We start from the raw sequence: 14,189 nt of genomic DNA, 5'->3' as shown, positions 1-14,189 counted from the left end.
ACAGTTTCAGGCTAGAACTCGAGGTGTTTGACTCAACAGCCGAAGCTGTCGTTGTCTGCTTTGATAACACCGCCCAACGCTTGACAAAGACCACTGCTCATAGTATACTCACAGCAGAGTTTGGCCTGTCACGCGTCTACAACCTTTATTCCACTGACATACAGGATAAGTTCACTCCGGTGATGGTAAGGAATGTTGATGGAAGCATTTCAACACTGCCGAATTGTTTGCACTCTCTTGTGGGCAGCACTCAGACCCTCCAGCTTGATTCGTGTACGTATTATGATCATGGCCATTTTGAATCCTTCAACTGCAAGAATGTCCTGCTAGATGGGATGGTTGTAAGCCCTTTGGTTCTTCCACACCTCCATCGATCCCCGCTAAAGACAAGGGGGTGCTACCCATACCGACACCAGTTAAGCGCGTTGAAGCGATCGTAAGGTATATATCGGCTTGCACTTTATTCGTGCCCTGTTTAATAAACCATTTTAACTAAAGATGTGCTATTTACCTTTCTACTCGATCTGAAATGTTATTTACATACCTGATATATGTTTACTCTATTTTAAAATTAGGAGGCTACAACAGTCGGAAACTTGAGTTCGTAAATATAAAAGTGCATTGTTCTACATTAAAAAAAATAGGAATAAAAAAACTTGGTAACGTATCACTTCGAATATGTAAAGACATATAAGGGGAGAAGTTGGCTTTTGAAAAAAATAAACTTGGTGTCGTTATAAATGGAAAGGCAACAAAAAAACTTTCAACTATAATTGATTGATTTCAATAAACAATGTAATTGTGCATATTTATTTTTAGATAACCGTCTACATAAATGTTTCGTGCTTTTCCTTCGCAGGCCTGCTTATGCAGATTCGGATTCAGAAGAAACAGTTGACAGTGACCCACATGAAAGGTATACCGTCTGCACTTAGTGTTAGTAATGAAAACCCATACTACTTTTCAATGCATATATGCGTAAACATAGTATACCATTTTTAATAGTTTTCTTTTCGTTATTTCACTGCAGTCAGTTGGCTGGTGATGGGATTGGGGATGACGGTGGCATGCGTTAGCTAAAGTTTGGTCTATGTGTTATCCAATAAGATATGAAGGCGTGCGAGAGTTTATGCGTTTTTCCTTTTTCTGTTTCATGTTTTCTTTTTCTTGGAAGACATCTTTTTTCACTTCTTTTTAGCCGACAAGTTTTGCCAAAGAAACAACTTATGGTCCATGGTTTAATAAAGTTTAAGCACACCCCTTTGTAGGTGTATTGTCTTACATGTTACGCACCGGCCATGTCAGACGTCTTACCACGAACAAACAATAGCTATTATGCATGCCGTGCATCGCACGAGCTTTCTCCCTAGTATTTGAAAAAAAATATATGAAATCAATTAAAGAGATGATGATCAATAAATTAAAACTTAAAATGAATTAATACTAAAAATCTACAAACACTGTTCATTGCAACTTTGTATTAATATGTATAATGTATAATAATAATTTGTTAACCATTCACAAGTAAAATTATATTTGTTGTGTTGTTTCAATTTTCCTTTTTTTTTTTGTTATCGGTTAGGTTCTAGATCTATTTCTACGGATTAGGATCAAATACAAAGGATCCTAATTGTAAGAAGTGTAAGAATGATTTATAGAGTGACAAATGTCCAATAACCTAAAAAAACCCACTACACAAAAAAACCCCACTAAAAAAAAAACCCTTAAACATCCACCACCACCAAAAACCTACCCCCCCCCCGGTGTTTAGTTTTTTTTTAGATTTTTTTAGGTTTTTTTTTTTTTTTTTGGGTGGGGGGGGGGGGAGGGGGGTTTAGGTTTTTGGGTGGGGTGGGGGGGTTAGGTTTTTGGGTGGGGTGGGTGTTTAGGTTTTTGGTGATGATGTAGTGGGTTTAGTTTTAGGTTATTGGATACTTGTCACTCTATAAATCCTTCTTACAATTAGAAGCCTTTGTGGAATAATTTGACTCTAATTTCTACATCCCAATCTTGCGATCAATTGTCAAAGTTAGTCTCACATAATAAGGTAAAACTTTATTATTTTTTATAAGACTAGAGGATATGGGGCACGGCGAGGCTCGGCGCCACCCCGGAACACCGCCCTCCATAGGCCCGGCGTGTCGTCTCCGTCCTCCACAAGCCGGGTTTGACGGGCCATTTTCCTCTCTCCTCACATACACATAGCTATACATACATACATATATATATAAAGGGGTTCATCCCCCACCCCCTAGGTCCATCCCCTTCAAGCCCCGCTTACGTGGCGGTGACGTGACGACCCATTCCCTTGAGAATGAGGCTCTCCATACCCTCCAGTCTAAGGTGTTAGTTTTGCAAAGGTGGTCCCTAAGCTAAAAGCCTAAAGTTTAAGTGAAACATGTAAAACTCAATTGGAATTAAATGTCGAAATTAATGGTTATATGCACGTAAACTCTGACAATTACATTACAACTACATTAATGGTTATAATAAGGTGTCACACGTAAAACAAATCTCATTTTAATTGTTTAAAAGAGAGAAACTAAGTAATAATATAAGAAATCTACAATCTCAAGGGTGTTTTCGTAAACGTATTTGGGCCAGTAGAGGAGATCACCTGCGACAAATATGACTATGTTGTTGTGTTTGGTATCAATACTCATAGTGTCCTTCCGGTCTTCTGGATTATATCTCATAGGCTTTATATAATACAAAAAGTTGTTCTTATGAGTCATAAGACTAGTTATTATGTGGTGGCGCCTCATGTCACCTCACCCACATGAGGGGTTAACACCAAAACGTGCTAGTTAAAGGAGGGCGTCAAAGTGTGGGGCGACTAGGGAGCGCCACCCCCATAATGGACATTAGAGAGAAGAGAGATGGGCCCTGTAATTCTTTCAACAAATCACCAAATTTCTTTTCTTTACCTTTTTTTTCTTTTATTTATCTTTTTAGTTAAATCATAACCATTTTGTGAACGGTGACTTATTTAAAGTCCCACTGTCTACGTGACAATAATGTAACATGACATTATTCACTTTTTAATTATAACACCACGTATAATCTAAACTATACTGAATACCAATACTGTAACAAATTAAATCGATATCGACTGATAGCGAATTCCTGCCTCATGACGCCGAGAAATCCCACTAGTTTTATTCAAATATGATGAAAATTTATATTAGATCTATAATTTAGTGATGATTTAATAATGTATCCTCTCCCTCACCTGTAAAAATATAAATGGTTGGTAGCTACCTATTTACAAGACAAACATACAAACATGCATTTAATAATGTTGACAAACACTCCACCATTCCCATTATTCATCCTTCCATTTCCATTTCCTACCCTCCACGCCACACACACTCCTTCTGTATGTAAATAGTAAATAAATTCCAATTCCTTAAACAAAGTCATCTTTTGCTTTTTCTTTTTCTCTCTGTTCTGCAAAAGTTTTTAGATTTTGCATAACATGAAGCAATCATGTCTTCTTCTTCTTCTCTTCTTCATCTCATTCTTCCTCACAACCTCTGCTTGCTCCAATGGCAATTGCCAGGTGGTTAATGCTTCCTTTTTTGCTTTTATAATATCCATGTTTGACTTATTGACTGCTACCTAGTTTTGAACAGATGTTGGAACCATGCTCTTTAGCCACTGATTGTGCAGCTGGTTTGTATTGTGGAAACTGCCCCCAATTGGGAAAAAGTCAACCTTTCTGCATTAGAGGTCAAACTAATATCCCTACTGCCATTGTAAGTGTTTCTTGTTAAAACATTCACATATGCTCTGTTTCTTGATCAAAAGTTTCTAACTTTATATGTTTTATGGTGAGTAGATTAATGGGTTGCCATTTAATAAGTACACGTGGCTTGTGACCCATAATGCCTTTTCAATTGTGGATGCTCCCCTCTTGACTGGTCCTCAAAGGATCACATTTTATAATCAAGAAGACTCTGTCACCAACCAATTAAGGGTGTGTTTATGTGTTTTGTGTTTTTCTACAATTAATGTTTGACTGTTTTGATTAATGGGTTTGAATCTATCTGTTTTGGTTGGTGTTAGAATGGAGTTAGAGGATTAATGTTGGATATGTATGACTTTGAGAATGATATCTGGCTCTGTCATTCGTTTCGTGGCCAGTGTTACAACATCACCGCCTTCGTAAGTATTCGTTTGTTCGGTATAATCGTAGGGGAATAAGTTTCCCAAGTGTTCACTCAAAAGTCCTTTTTTTCCCGCTAAAGTCACTCAACTTAAATTTTTCAAAATTAAGTGAGGCAAATGAAACGCATATTTTAGAATAATCGCTAAATGGTAATTAAGATTCATATGCGTTTCAGTTTCATTTGTCTCACTTAATTTTAGAAATTTCCAACATTTATAAAAAAAAAATTACACAGGATTAAAACACCTAACGAAAGTCGGGTGATTTTAAGGGGCGACATTTGGGAAACTTGGTTACGATTATGTAAAAGTATGTTTGACCTCGAAAGTCAAAACTGCATGTCAAAAACATTCACTTAATAATGTGCTTAATAGTTAATACTTGTATGTTTTGCTTAGCAACCTGCAATTAACACATTGAGGGAAGTGGAAGCATTCTTGAGTTCCAATCCAACTGAGATTGTGACGATTATAATCGAGGACTATGTGCATACACCTAAAGGGTTGACTAAATTATTCACCGATGCTGGTTTGGACAAGTATTGGTTTCCGGTTTCCAAGATGCCTAAAAAGGGTGAGGATTGGCCAACTGTGACCGATATGGCTCGAGATAATCATAGGTTATTGGTTTTCACTTCTGATTCTTCAAAGGAAGCTACCGAAGGTATTGCGTATCAATGGAGATACATGGTGGAAAATGAACGTAAGTTGCCAAGTATAACTTGCCTGTTAGTCTGTGTAGATGACACTTTCTTATGGGATGCAAGAGTGTATATGTATATAGAGTAAAATGCCATTTTCGTCCCTGAGGTTTGGCTGGTTTTGCAAGTTTCGTCCAAAGGTTTGTTTTTCCGCATCTGGATTCAAAAGATTTGAAATCTTGCCATTTTCGTCCGACCCGTTAACTCTATCCATTTTTTAACGTTAAGTCAGGGGTATTTTCGTCCTTTTACCTATTTGTTTGTTTGTTTATTTATATATAATAAAGTGTATAAAAAGACAAAAATACCCCTTATTTTACAGAGAAAAATAGACGGGGTTAACGGGTCGGATGAAAATGGCAAGATTTCAAACCTTTTGGATCCAGATGCGGAAAAACAAACCTTCAGACGAAAGTCGCAAAACCGGCCAAACCTCAGGGACGAAAAAGGCACTTTACTCGTGTATATATTATTTGTCTTTTTCAATCATGAAACTTAAATATAACCGCTTTTCAGCCGGGGATCCTGGAGTCAAACAAGGCTCGTGTTCGAATAGAAAAGAATCAAAGCCACTTGCTTCAAAAGCCGCATCTCTTTTCCTTCAAAACTACTTCCCAACAATACCTGTACAAGCCGAAGCTTGCAAAGAGAATTCAGCTCCATTGACGGATATGGTTGCCACCTGCTACAAGGCAGCCGGGAATACCATGCCCAACTTCTTAGCCGTCAATTTTTACATGGTATTCAGACTTCGTAATACAAGGGTAAAAGGGTAAATTGTTATTCTAGCATAAGCTGCTAACTCTGAGTTTTGTAGAGAAGTGACGGAGGAGGTGTTTTCGATGCTTTGGATAGAATGAATGGCCAAACGTTATGCGGGTGTGTTTCAGTCACTGCCTGTCAGGTTTGTCTTCAGTTTATCCACCACACAATGCTCTAATAACTTCTTTTGTTATTGAATACTTCACGTCTGCGGTTTTTGCAGGCCAGGGCACCATCTGGAACTTGCAGAAACAATGAGGTCCGTAATTCCACTTCACCGACGAATCCTACAAGAGGTTTTTCAGGAAATGTGCAACTGACGGCATCTGCTTCGCGTATAAATCTTACAAGTCTCCTGGTCACTTACGGATTGTATTTTTTCTTTATATTGTTGGTATTTTATTTAAAATAGATATATATTTGAAGATTACATGCACCTTCATTGAGGCTTGGTTATTGTATGTTATATAGTAAGTTAAAATTCGAGTACGTATACCTATACCCATCCCCATTTTACACAGTTAAAAGTCAAGCATTGGGTTGAGATCAGGAATATGACCCGTTTGCAGGTTTTTTGGTTAGGCAAGTAGAAGAAATCAGGATGTCACATTGGGGAGGCGGCCTTGTTATCTTGTAAATAATATATTTAACTTGAATTTGGACGAATGCCGCGCGTTGTGGTGGTAACGTTGCGTTTATGACTTAGTTTCACGCGTCATGATGATGACATTAAAGTGTAGTACGCACACATCACATTACACATCTTTCACTTTGTTATACACGTTATGTTCGTGACATTAATGTTATTAGACAGAGATAAAAAAAAAAAAAAAAAGAGTATATTTTGGACGTTGCGGTGTAAAGTCGTAAAAGTAATTTATACATTAACATAGTTCGCGATAGATAGAACATAAAGTATAATAATGTGCCGCACGTTGTGTTGTGAAGTCGTAAAAGTAATTTAAACAAAAGGAGCTGTCAAATTATGTAGAAAATGTTCGAGAGTTAAAGTTGTCAATTTTAAAAAATGTGCAACTTACTTAAAGATAAAAGATTAATACTCTTTGTTGTAAAAAGTTGAGGGTGTGACCATGTAAAAAGTTTGAGGGTGTAAAGTGAAAAAACTTGAAAGTGTAGGGGTGAACACCGACCTTTGATATTAAGATATGGTATATAAATCAGAGATGACACCTACAGGTTTGATCTGCTAACAAATATCATAACTGCAAACTTTGCACAAATCATTGCAACATATTTTCAATTCCATTCAAAACTTTGAAAAAAAAAGCCTCAATAAAAAAGGTTCAAAAATAAGCAATACCAGTAAAATGGTCTATGACTATGCACTTAAGCGGTGGAATTCGAGTCCTAAATAAGCCTGTAACTAAGAATCTACATTATGTTTCAATCGTGCTTGCCTTGTCATCCAATCAATGCATTCCTCGACGGATCCAGACGGATAAGCAAGCTGCCATTGTAACAGTTTCCGTTGCCATTCGCTAACAACCGGACCCCCTTTTCCAAGCTCCAAAAGCCTTATTATATCCTTCCCATTAATCAAAGGTTTAATTTCCCACACTTTATCCAAACCTAATTTCAAAATTTCTCGCTCAACCTCCGTAAACACTTGTCTTCTTTTCTCTAAATCCCCCTCAACGGAAGAATCATTGTTGTATACAAGAGTCGAAAGCATCAACGCAGCCCTCCATAAATCTTTAATTTCCCTAAGAAGCAAACCCAACAAGATCCTTAACTTCAACGACACGTCAACGTCTATAACCTCCGTTTCCCAAGTGATTTCACCGGTTTGCATGTTGTCGCCAGATAACACGAATGGTATCAAAGACAAGAGCTTCTCGGCCGCACTGTGCAGCCTCATGACATCATCGGCATCGCTAGCTTTCAACTTGAGGGAGTTTCTAAAGATGTAGTTCGCTACGGGTACTGTTTTCTTTTTGTTATCAAGGTAAACGGTTTTCCTAAGCGGAAGAAGCAACGATGCGTACAAATACAGTCTCCTTTGTTCGTCACTGAAGCTACATCCAACCCCATGCATGTGTCTCCATGCTAAATCCATATATCCAACGCAAGCTTTATCGTGTTCTTTTGAGATCGACGGGTCACAATTTTCGGGTGGTGTGAAGACAACCCTAAGTAACCCCAACTCAGATACGTAAGTCATTGCTTTAACCGGTTGGTTCCCACTTACCATAAGATCAATCTCGTGACCGATACGTTCCCTGCTTATTTTATCAGAAATGGCAGATTTCACATCGTTGTCCGCAGCTGCAACCTTTAACTCTTCCACCATTTCAAACTCGAACCTAGCACTAAAACGAATAGCTCTAAGAACTCTCAACGGGTCATCCAAAAACGTCTCTTTTGGCGGTAAAGGCGTCACGATTTTTCCACATTTCAAATCTTCCAACCCTCTCCCTGTCAAATCTTCAACCGAGCATGTATTGATATTATAAAACAAGCTGTTAATCGTCAAATCCCTTCGGTAAGCATCCTGTTCCGCAGTGCCAAACTGCATCGTCGGAATTCTACTGTTTTCACAGTAATCTTCAGATCTCAGGTTCACGAAATCGATCCAGACGTCGAAAAGACGCATCCTTGCGGTTTCCAAATGCTTAGACTGGTCCGGATTGCTTTGAATAACACCAACTCCTTGCGTTTCTTCACCCGAAGCTACCAAATACTCATTCACCTTTTCACAAAACTCTCTTCCCAACATATTATCAAGCGCGATATCGATATCATAACACTCTTTCCCTAGAAGCTTGTCACGAACCCACCCACCCGCAACTCGAAGCTTGGTTTCAAGACTGAAATGACGAAGAACTGCACGCAGCCGATCAAATATCTGTTTTTCTTTATCAGTTAGATCAATGTTTTCCTTCACCAAAACGGGTCGACTTGACGACAAAGTTCTGTTTGTCTTTGACATTGCTCTGCAACACCGGTACAGGACCTGAGTTCTGGGAAAGGGAAATAACGGGTTGTTTAATTTGACGGTGGTTTTACGCGCAGGAACAAGAAGGGGCTTCCTTGTAAAGGTTGCTGTCAAAGAAGATCCATAAAACCACCCAAGTTGTGTTATTTTCTCAGTAATCTTAGCCATACATACCCACAGCAAAGATAGCTGCTGCAAATATCACTATGAAAGTAAAATATACATATGTTAAACATACATATGATTTTCAATAGTATTACCCCAAACTAACAAACAGTTTATCATGTAAATATTTACTACAAACAGTTAAACAAAAATAACTAATAAATGAAATGTTAAAACCCTAAAATTACTCGATAGGGTTTATAGAAATAAAATGAACAACTATATAATAAGATGTGTGATTTTGCTGTGATGATGATTATAAAGAGATTAAATAAAAAAAGAAATTCAACAAGAAGATTGTATGGAACGAAGGAAGCCCTAATTGAGTGATGATACGAATATGGAGAAAGAGAGGCACCTGTAATCACCAACTGGAAGCAGCTTGTGAGATTCAGGAGATAGAAGAGATAGCTGGTGGTGGAGACCAGACGGCGGTTAGTAGCCGGAGAGGCTATTTACCTTTTAACCTAAACTAGTTGGGGTGTTGATAAACCATCCAAACACAAGAAATTTGTCGATTTGCCCGATTTGAAACATGTTGAAACGATATAATGGGATGGATAAGGTAATAGAATTCATCATTACCATTGCATGTTTTGTTTGGTTACCATATGAGAATGGAATGAACTATTACTTTTTGTTGTTTGGTATGCGAGAAAAAACGAAGTAATAAAATCGGACGGCGGTGGTCAATGATGGGCGGCGATGGTGGGTGATGATAGGTGGCAGTTGTAGCGGCGGCGGCGACGGTGGTGGCGGTGGGTGGTGGTGGTTGATAGCGATATCGGAGGTGGGTGGCGACAGCGGCGGTGATCGGAGGTGGCAGCGGCGGTGATCGAAGGTGGGTGGTAGTGGTGATCGGAGGTGACAACGACGATGGTTAATGGCGGCGACCGCGGTGGCAGGGATGGAGGTGGGTGGCGGCAACGACGGTGGCGGGTGATGGCAGTGGTGGGTGACAGCGGCGGACGACAGTGGTGGTGGGTGGTGGCAATGGTAGTGGGTTGTGGTGTTGTTAATGAAGGGTGAAGAGAGAATTGAATGGAAAAAAAATAGGGGAGGGATGAAATGATTTTGAGGGAATAGAATGCATTTTGGAATGGACGATTCCATTTCATCAACCAACGAAACACTCTTTTCTTCATTCCCTCTCAATGGTCTATTCCATTCCACCTCCTATTCCTGCATACCAAACGCTACCTAAGGGTGTAGGGGTGAGCAATACCGAACTGTTAATCAAAACTGAATCGAAATTAATCGAAACCGAGTTAATCGAAAATTGGATATCGGATATTTTTGTATCATCGGTTAATCGAACCGAATCATTTAAATCTTCATATATTTTAGCTTTTATACCTCCATTTCATGTTTTATACTACTATTTCATGTGCTTAAACCTCTATTTTATTTATTTATATATCCAATTCATGTATTTTTTTTACCTCCATTACATGTATTTCTAAACAAAAATTTTAGTCAATGTTTGGTTTGGTTATCAAAGGAAATTAACCGAATCGAAACCGATAAATTAACCGAATAAAATGAATCGATTAACTTATGACTTTGGTTACTGTTACGGTTACAGATAATGCTAATAACCTAACCGAACCATACACACCCCTACTGGTAAGGGGTGTAGCAACCCTAAGCGGGTACTCCGTCGCCACCCTGTAATGTAAGTTGGACGGGTTAGTAACATGAGTGGGTGCATCTACCCGAAGAAAGGTTATGAAAGCAATGTGTGTAGTTGCGGGTCCCTTGTTTCTATGGTAGATGAAAGAAGTGCTACAAGAAATTTACTAGTGTTAGCAATGCAGGATTAAAGGGGAGTAAGGTAGATGAAAGGAATACCCCCTACCTTCTAAATAAGTTGTTTAGACCATGGAAAGTTGGCTTTTTTTTTTTTTTTTTTTTTGCTTGAAACGTAGAAATTTTGATTTTGGTTTTTTTTTTTAAAACAACAAACTTTATATGCTTAAATACAAGAGAACAAAGTACTTATAAAGATTTAAACCTACACTACTTTGGTTTATAACTCTTTATTTATACGCTTAACCTTCCATTAAATCGTGTGAGTTTCTTATGATGTTGAATTCGGATTTTGGGTATTATCAAGGTGTTTGATTGGTAAATTTGTGAAACAAAGAATTTGATTTGTTAAAAACCCAGGGCGAAAAAATTATGCTTTAAAATAACTTCCTTACTTTTGACTTTGAGTCGTCCAAACTTTAACCTTATTCTCATGATCAACTGATTGTCGTCATGATTGATTTATTGGTCGTGACTAATTTGATCTGACCCTCGTTTGGTCATCCACCTATAACCTATAAGTGATTTTGTAATGATTTTGGAACTAATTTCCTCGTCAAAGTCACCATTGGAACGATTTCTTCATTAACCTCGAATCCTTCTTCATAGATTTTGGAACTGATTTCGGAGTGGACCTACAAATAGAAAGATTTCGATGTATATATTTTGGAACTAATTAAACACTTGATGTATGTTATCAAATTAATCAAAAAGATAATCTAATTAAACCGAAGCCATTTGGAGCCGAAACGGATTATATATTTGCTTTTAAACCAAAAACTAATTAGGTAATCGGTTTTCGGTTCTAGAAAGCTCAGGGGCTGTTTGGCAAGTGCTGAACCAGTAAGTGCTGAACCAGTAAGAGGTCTGAATGGGTAAGAGGCTCTGAACCAGTAAGTGCTGAACAAGTAAGAGTTGTTTGGTTGTATCTCTGAATGACTGTGCAGAATGACTATATTACCCCTCTGAACTATTATGTGCTGAATGAAATGTATCTGTTTGGCAAGAGTTCTGAATAGTGTACAGATTGATGAAAAATTGTAAAAGAAAAATACAAAACGCCATAGAAAATCCAAATTACACATCAATCCTCTAAATTCCATGGAAACATACGAAAATCCAAATACAAACTAACACAACATACGAAATCCAAATACAAATAACACAACTCTGCATACAATTTTAATTTGAATCATTTGGAAGCAACTGATTAGCAATCTGGTTACGTAAAGAAGTCATATAGTCAATACCTTGTGAACCCCACTCTATGTCTTGAACTAACATCCATAACATAACATCCAAAATATAACATCCAAAACATAACATCCTAACATCCAAAACATAACATCCAAAACATAACATCTAACCAAAAAAAAAAAAAAAAAAAAAAAAAAAAAAAAAAAAAAAACAATCAAAGCACAATATTAGTTAAACAATCCATACTTCGCTCCCGCATTCTTAACCCATTTCTCACAATTCTGCGGCTTAAGACGTACCCACAGTTTCCTAAGATCGGCACTCTCACCAAAAAGCAAAAGCGCTGTTTCGTATTTCGCATCCGACTCATCCCAACCCAATGTCTCCAACTTCTCCAAACATGCATCCATATCATCAGAAAGTGTGTGTTTCTCAATCATCATCTTTGCCAACTTGCTAATATCTTCACCAACTTCTATAAGCTGTGACTCTAATGTTGCCTTATGTTTTCGTTTCTCTCCTTTTTCTTTTTTTTTGGGACCGAATACTTGACTCCTCACTAACACCTTTACCTGGGGAATCCACTTGAGTGCATTCGACATCCATACCAACCAAATTGTGCTCATTCACTTCCTCGGAAGGATGAGGAAGCGTAGAACTTGGCCCCCAACTATCAAACCCATTTGAAGTAGACCCCTCAAACAATTGACAACAAAGCTTGGGGAAAGCAAGTGGCGCACTTCTCAAAGCTTCTACATACTTGTTAGACTGTGTGAAGAAATATTTTAAAATACTATAAAATTAATGGAATATACCACTACTAATTATTAGTATAAAACAGATACCTTCATCTCAATTTGCCACTCTTCTTCTGACAAGTTAAAGCTGTTTGTAACTGGATCATAGACATTCCCGGTTTTGTTTTTAAGCTTTAACCAAGCTGCAAATTTTCCTTTTAGAAAATCATAGTGATTCTTCATTTGACGTTGTTCCACTATGAAATTATGTTGTGTTTTCAAATTTTCAGCTACAGTTTTCCATGACGCTTGTTTAAGACTGCTTCCTTCACGACCATTAACGGTTATTTCATGAACACATGCTTCAAGAAAGGTTTTTTCAACACCTTCTTGCTTCCAATTAATCCTAATCCTTTTTGCCATTTGTTTGGATATTGCTTCCTAAAAATTATGGATTTAAACCACCTCAATCATACCAATAACCATTCACATAGCGAAAACATGTATCTTTTTTCAACATACAACATAACCATTCACAAAGAAAACTTATATCTTTTTTCAACATACAACAGAACCACAATCAAACATACAACAGAACCACAATCAAACATACAACAGAACCATTCACAATCATACCAATTAGCCAATATTTCTAATGTAACAACTAATAATAATCAACTATGAATTTGCAACATACAACATAACCATTCTACATATAACATCAATCAATAAAAAAAACCAAATCAAACTAATAAAAAAACAGAAAAATAAACATATCCATACCAAAAAACCAAATCAAACTAAAAATCAGTTTAAATTAAAAATCACTTTAATAAAAAAAATCAGTTTAATTAAAAAAACCAAATCAAACTACAAATGAGTTTAACCACATCATAATAATGAGTACTTTAAATTAAAAATCAGTTTAATAGAAAAAAAAACGAACCTGTATTTTGGACGGAGGGAGGAGGCGGTGACCGGCGGAGGATGTGAGGAGGAGGAGGAGGCGGACGGAGGGAGGAGGAGAAGGAGGCGGACCGGCGGAGGAGAAGGAGGCGAACCGAGCGGGACTTGGATCGAGGAGAGAGATGTAGGCAGCGGAGGGAGGAGGAGAGGCGGAGGAAGGGAGGAGGAGAGACGGACGGGCGGAGAAGGAGGGCGGCGAGAAGGATGGGGGCTGAGGTGAGGTGGTCTTGATGAGAGGAGAAGAAGGAACTTGTGAACCCTAGTTGTGATACAGAGAAGAGAAGAAGGAAAGGGGTATGCGGAGTCTTTTTTTTTTCTTTCAGCAAGTTCCTATCACTGAATGATTAAGCACTGAATGGTACCATTAAGAGGTTGGTATTTTGCCAACCAAACATACAGCCTCTGTCCGAATAAGAGGGTTGCCTCTTAATGAATCATTAAGAGGGTTGCCAAACAGCCCCTCAGTCTAGTAAAAAACGAGGGACCAAATTACATTAGGATTTTGCCCTTTTTTATTTGTACAACTCTTTGAACGTTCAATCAACTACGATAACAAAAAACCACTACAATAATGAGAAACCTGAAATTCAAACCGAAAAACACCCATCTTATACTCTTGTTAAATTTTTACTTTGAAACAAAACAAACAAATTATAATTTGGTTTTACTTCTTATAGAGTAAATTACTATTTTGACCCCTGTGGTTTAGACAGTTTAACCATTTCA

General features: G+C 37.8%; 3 protein-coding genes and 1 long non-coding RNA gene across 7 annotated transcripts; 2 read left to right on the top strand and 2 right to left on the bottom strand.

Annotated features, from left to right (window-relative positions):
• The first annotated feature begins 338 nt into the window (after positions 1-338).
• LOC110910404 lies at positions 339-1,109 on the top strand. Its single transcript, XR_002576130.2, has 3 exons — positions 339-441; positions 860-916; positions 1,031-1,109. It is a non-coding gene; the product is annotated as an uncharacterized LOC110910404 (long non-coding RNA).
• A 2,218-nt stretch (positions 1,110-3,327) lies between these two features.
• On the top strand, positions 3,328-6,122 carry LOC110912533 (PI-PLC X domain-containing protein At5g67130). The gene is made up of 8 exons (XM_022157271.2): positions 3,328-3,562; positions 3,636-3,758; positions 3,842-3,979; positions 4,069-4,167; positions 4,570-4,873; positions 5,388-5,611; positions 5,689-5,775; positions 5,857-6,122. The coding sequence occupies exons 1-8, from the start codon at positions 3,479-3,481 to the stop codon at positions 6,043-6,045; spliced, it is 1,248 nt and encodes a 415-aa protein (XP_022012963.1). The 5' UTR covers positions 3,328-3,478; the 3' UTR covers positions 6,046-6,122.
• A 726-nt stretch (positions 6,123-6,848) lies between these two features.
• LOC110912532 (tRNA nucleotidyltransferase cca2) lies at positions 6,849-9,288 on the bottom strand. Of its 4 annotated transcripts, none has more exons than XM_022157266.2 (2): positions 9,113-9,288; positions 6,849-8,793 (listed from the first exon to the last, which is right to left on the bottom strand). In XM_022157266.2, the coding sequence occupies exon 2, from the start codon at positions 8,755-8,757 to the stop codon at positions 7,018-7,020; it is 1,740 nt and encodes a 579-aa protein (XP_022012958.1). In that variant the 5' UTR covers positions 8,758-8,793; positions 9,113-9,288; the 3' UTR covers positions 6,849-7,017. The 4 variants fall into 4 exon arrangements, with proteins under 4 accessions (XP_022012958.1, XP_022012959.1, XP_022012960.1 ...); XM_022157267.2 differs by having other exon boundaries at positions 6,849-8,781; XM_022157268.2 differs by having other exon boundaries at positions 6,849-8,778.
• A 2,669-nt stretch (positions 9,289-11,957) lies between these two features.
• On the bottom strand, positions 11,958-13,033 carry LOC110910403 (L10-interacting MYB domain-containing protein-like). Its single transcript, XM_022155061.2, has 2 exons — positions 12,606-13,033; positions 11,958-12,528 (listed from the first exon to the last, which is right to left on the bottom strand). Exons 1-2 carry the CDS (start codon positions 12,918-12,920, stop codon positions 12,262-12,264), a joined length of 582 nt encoding a protein of 193 aa, XP_022010753.1. The 5' UTR covers positions 12,921-13,033; the 3' UTR covers positions 11,958-12,261.
• Between the last annotated feature and the right edge of the window lie 1,156 nt (positions 13,034-14,189).

The sequence above is a fragment of the Helianthus annuus genome, chromosome 15, assembly GCF_002127325.2.
Source record: "Helianthus annuus cultivar XRQ/B chromosome 15, HanXRQr2.0-SUNRISE, whole genome shotgun sequence".
In the NCBI taxonomy this organism is placed as follows: Eukaryota; Viridiplantae; Streptophyta; class Magnoliopsida; order Asterales; family Asteraceae; genus Helianthus; species Helianthus annuus.
The sequence above is the reverse complement of the archived record's forward strand: the minus strand, read 5'-3'. Positions and strand labels throughout refer to the sequence as shown.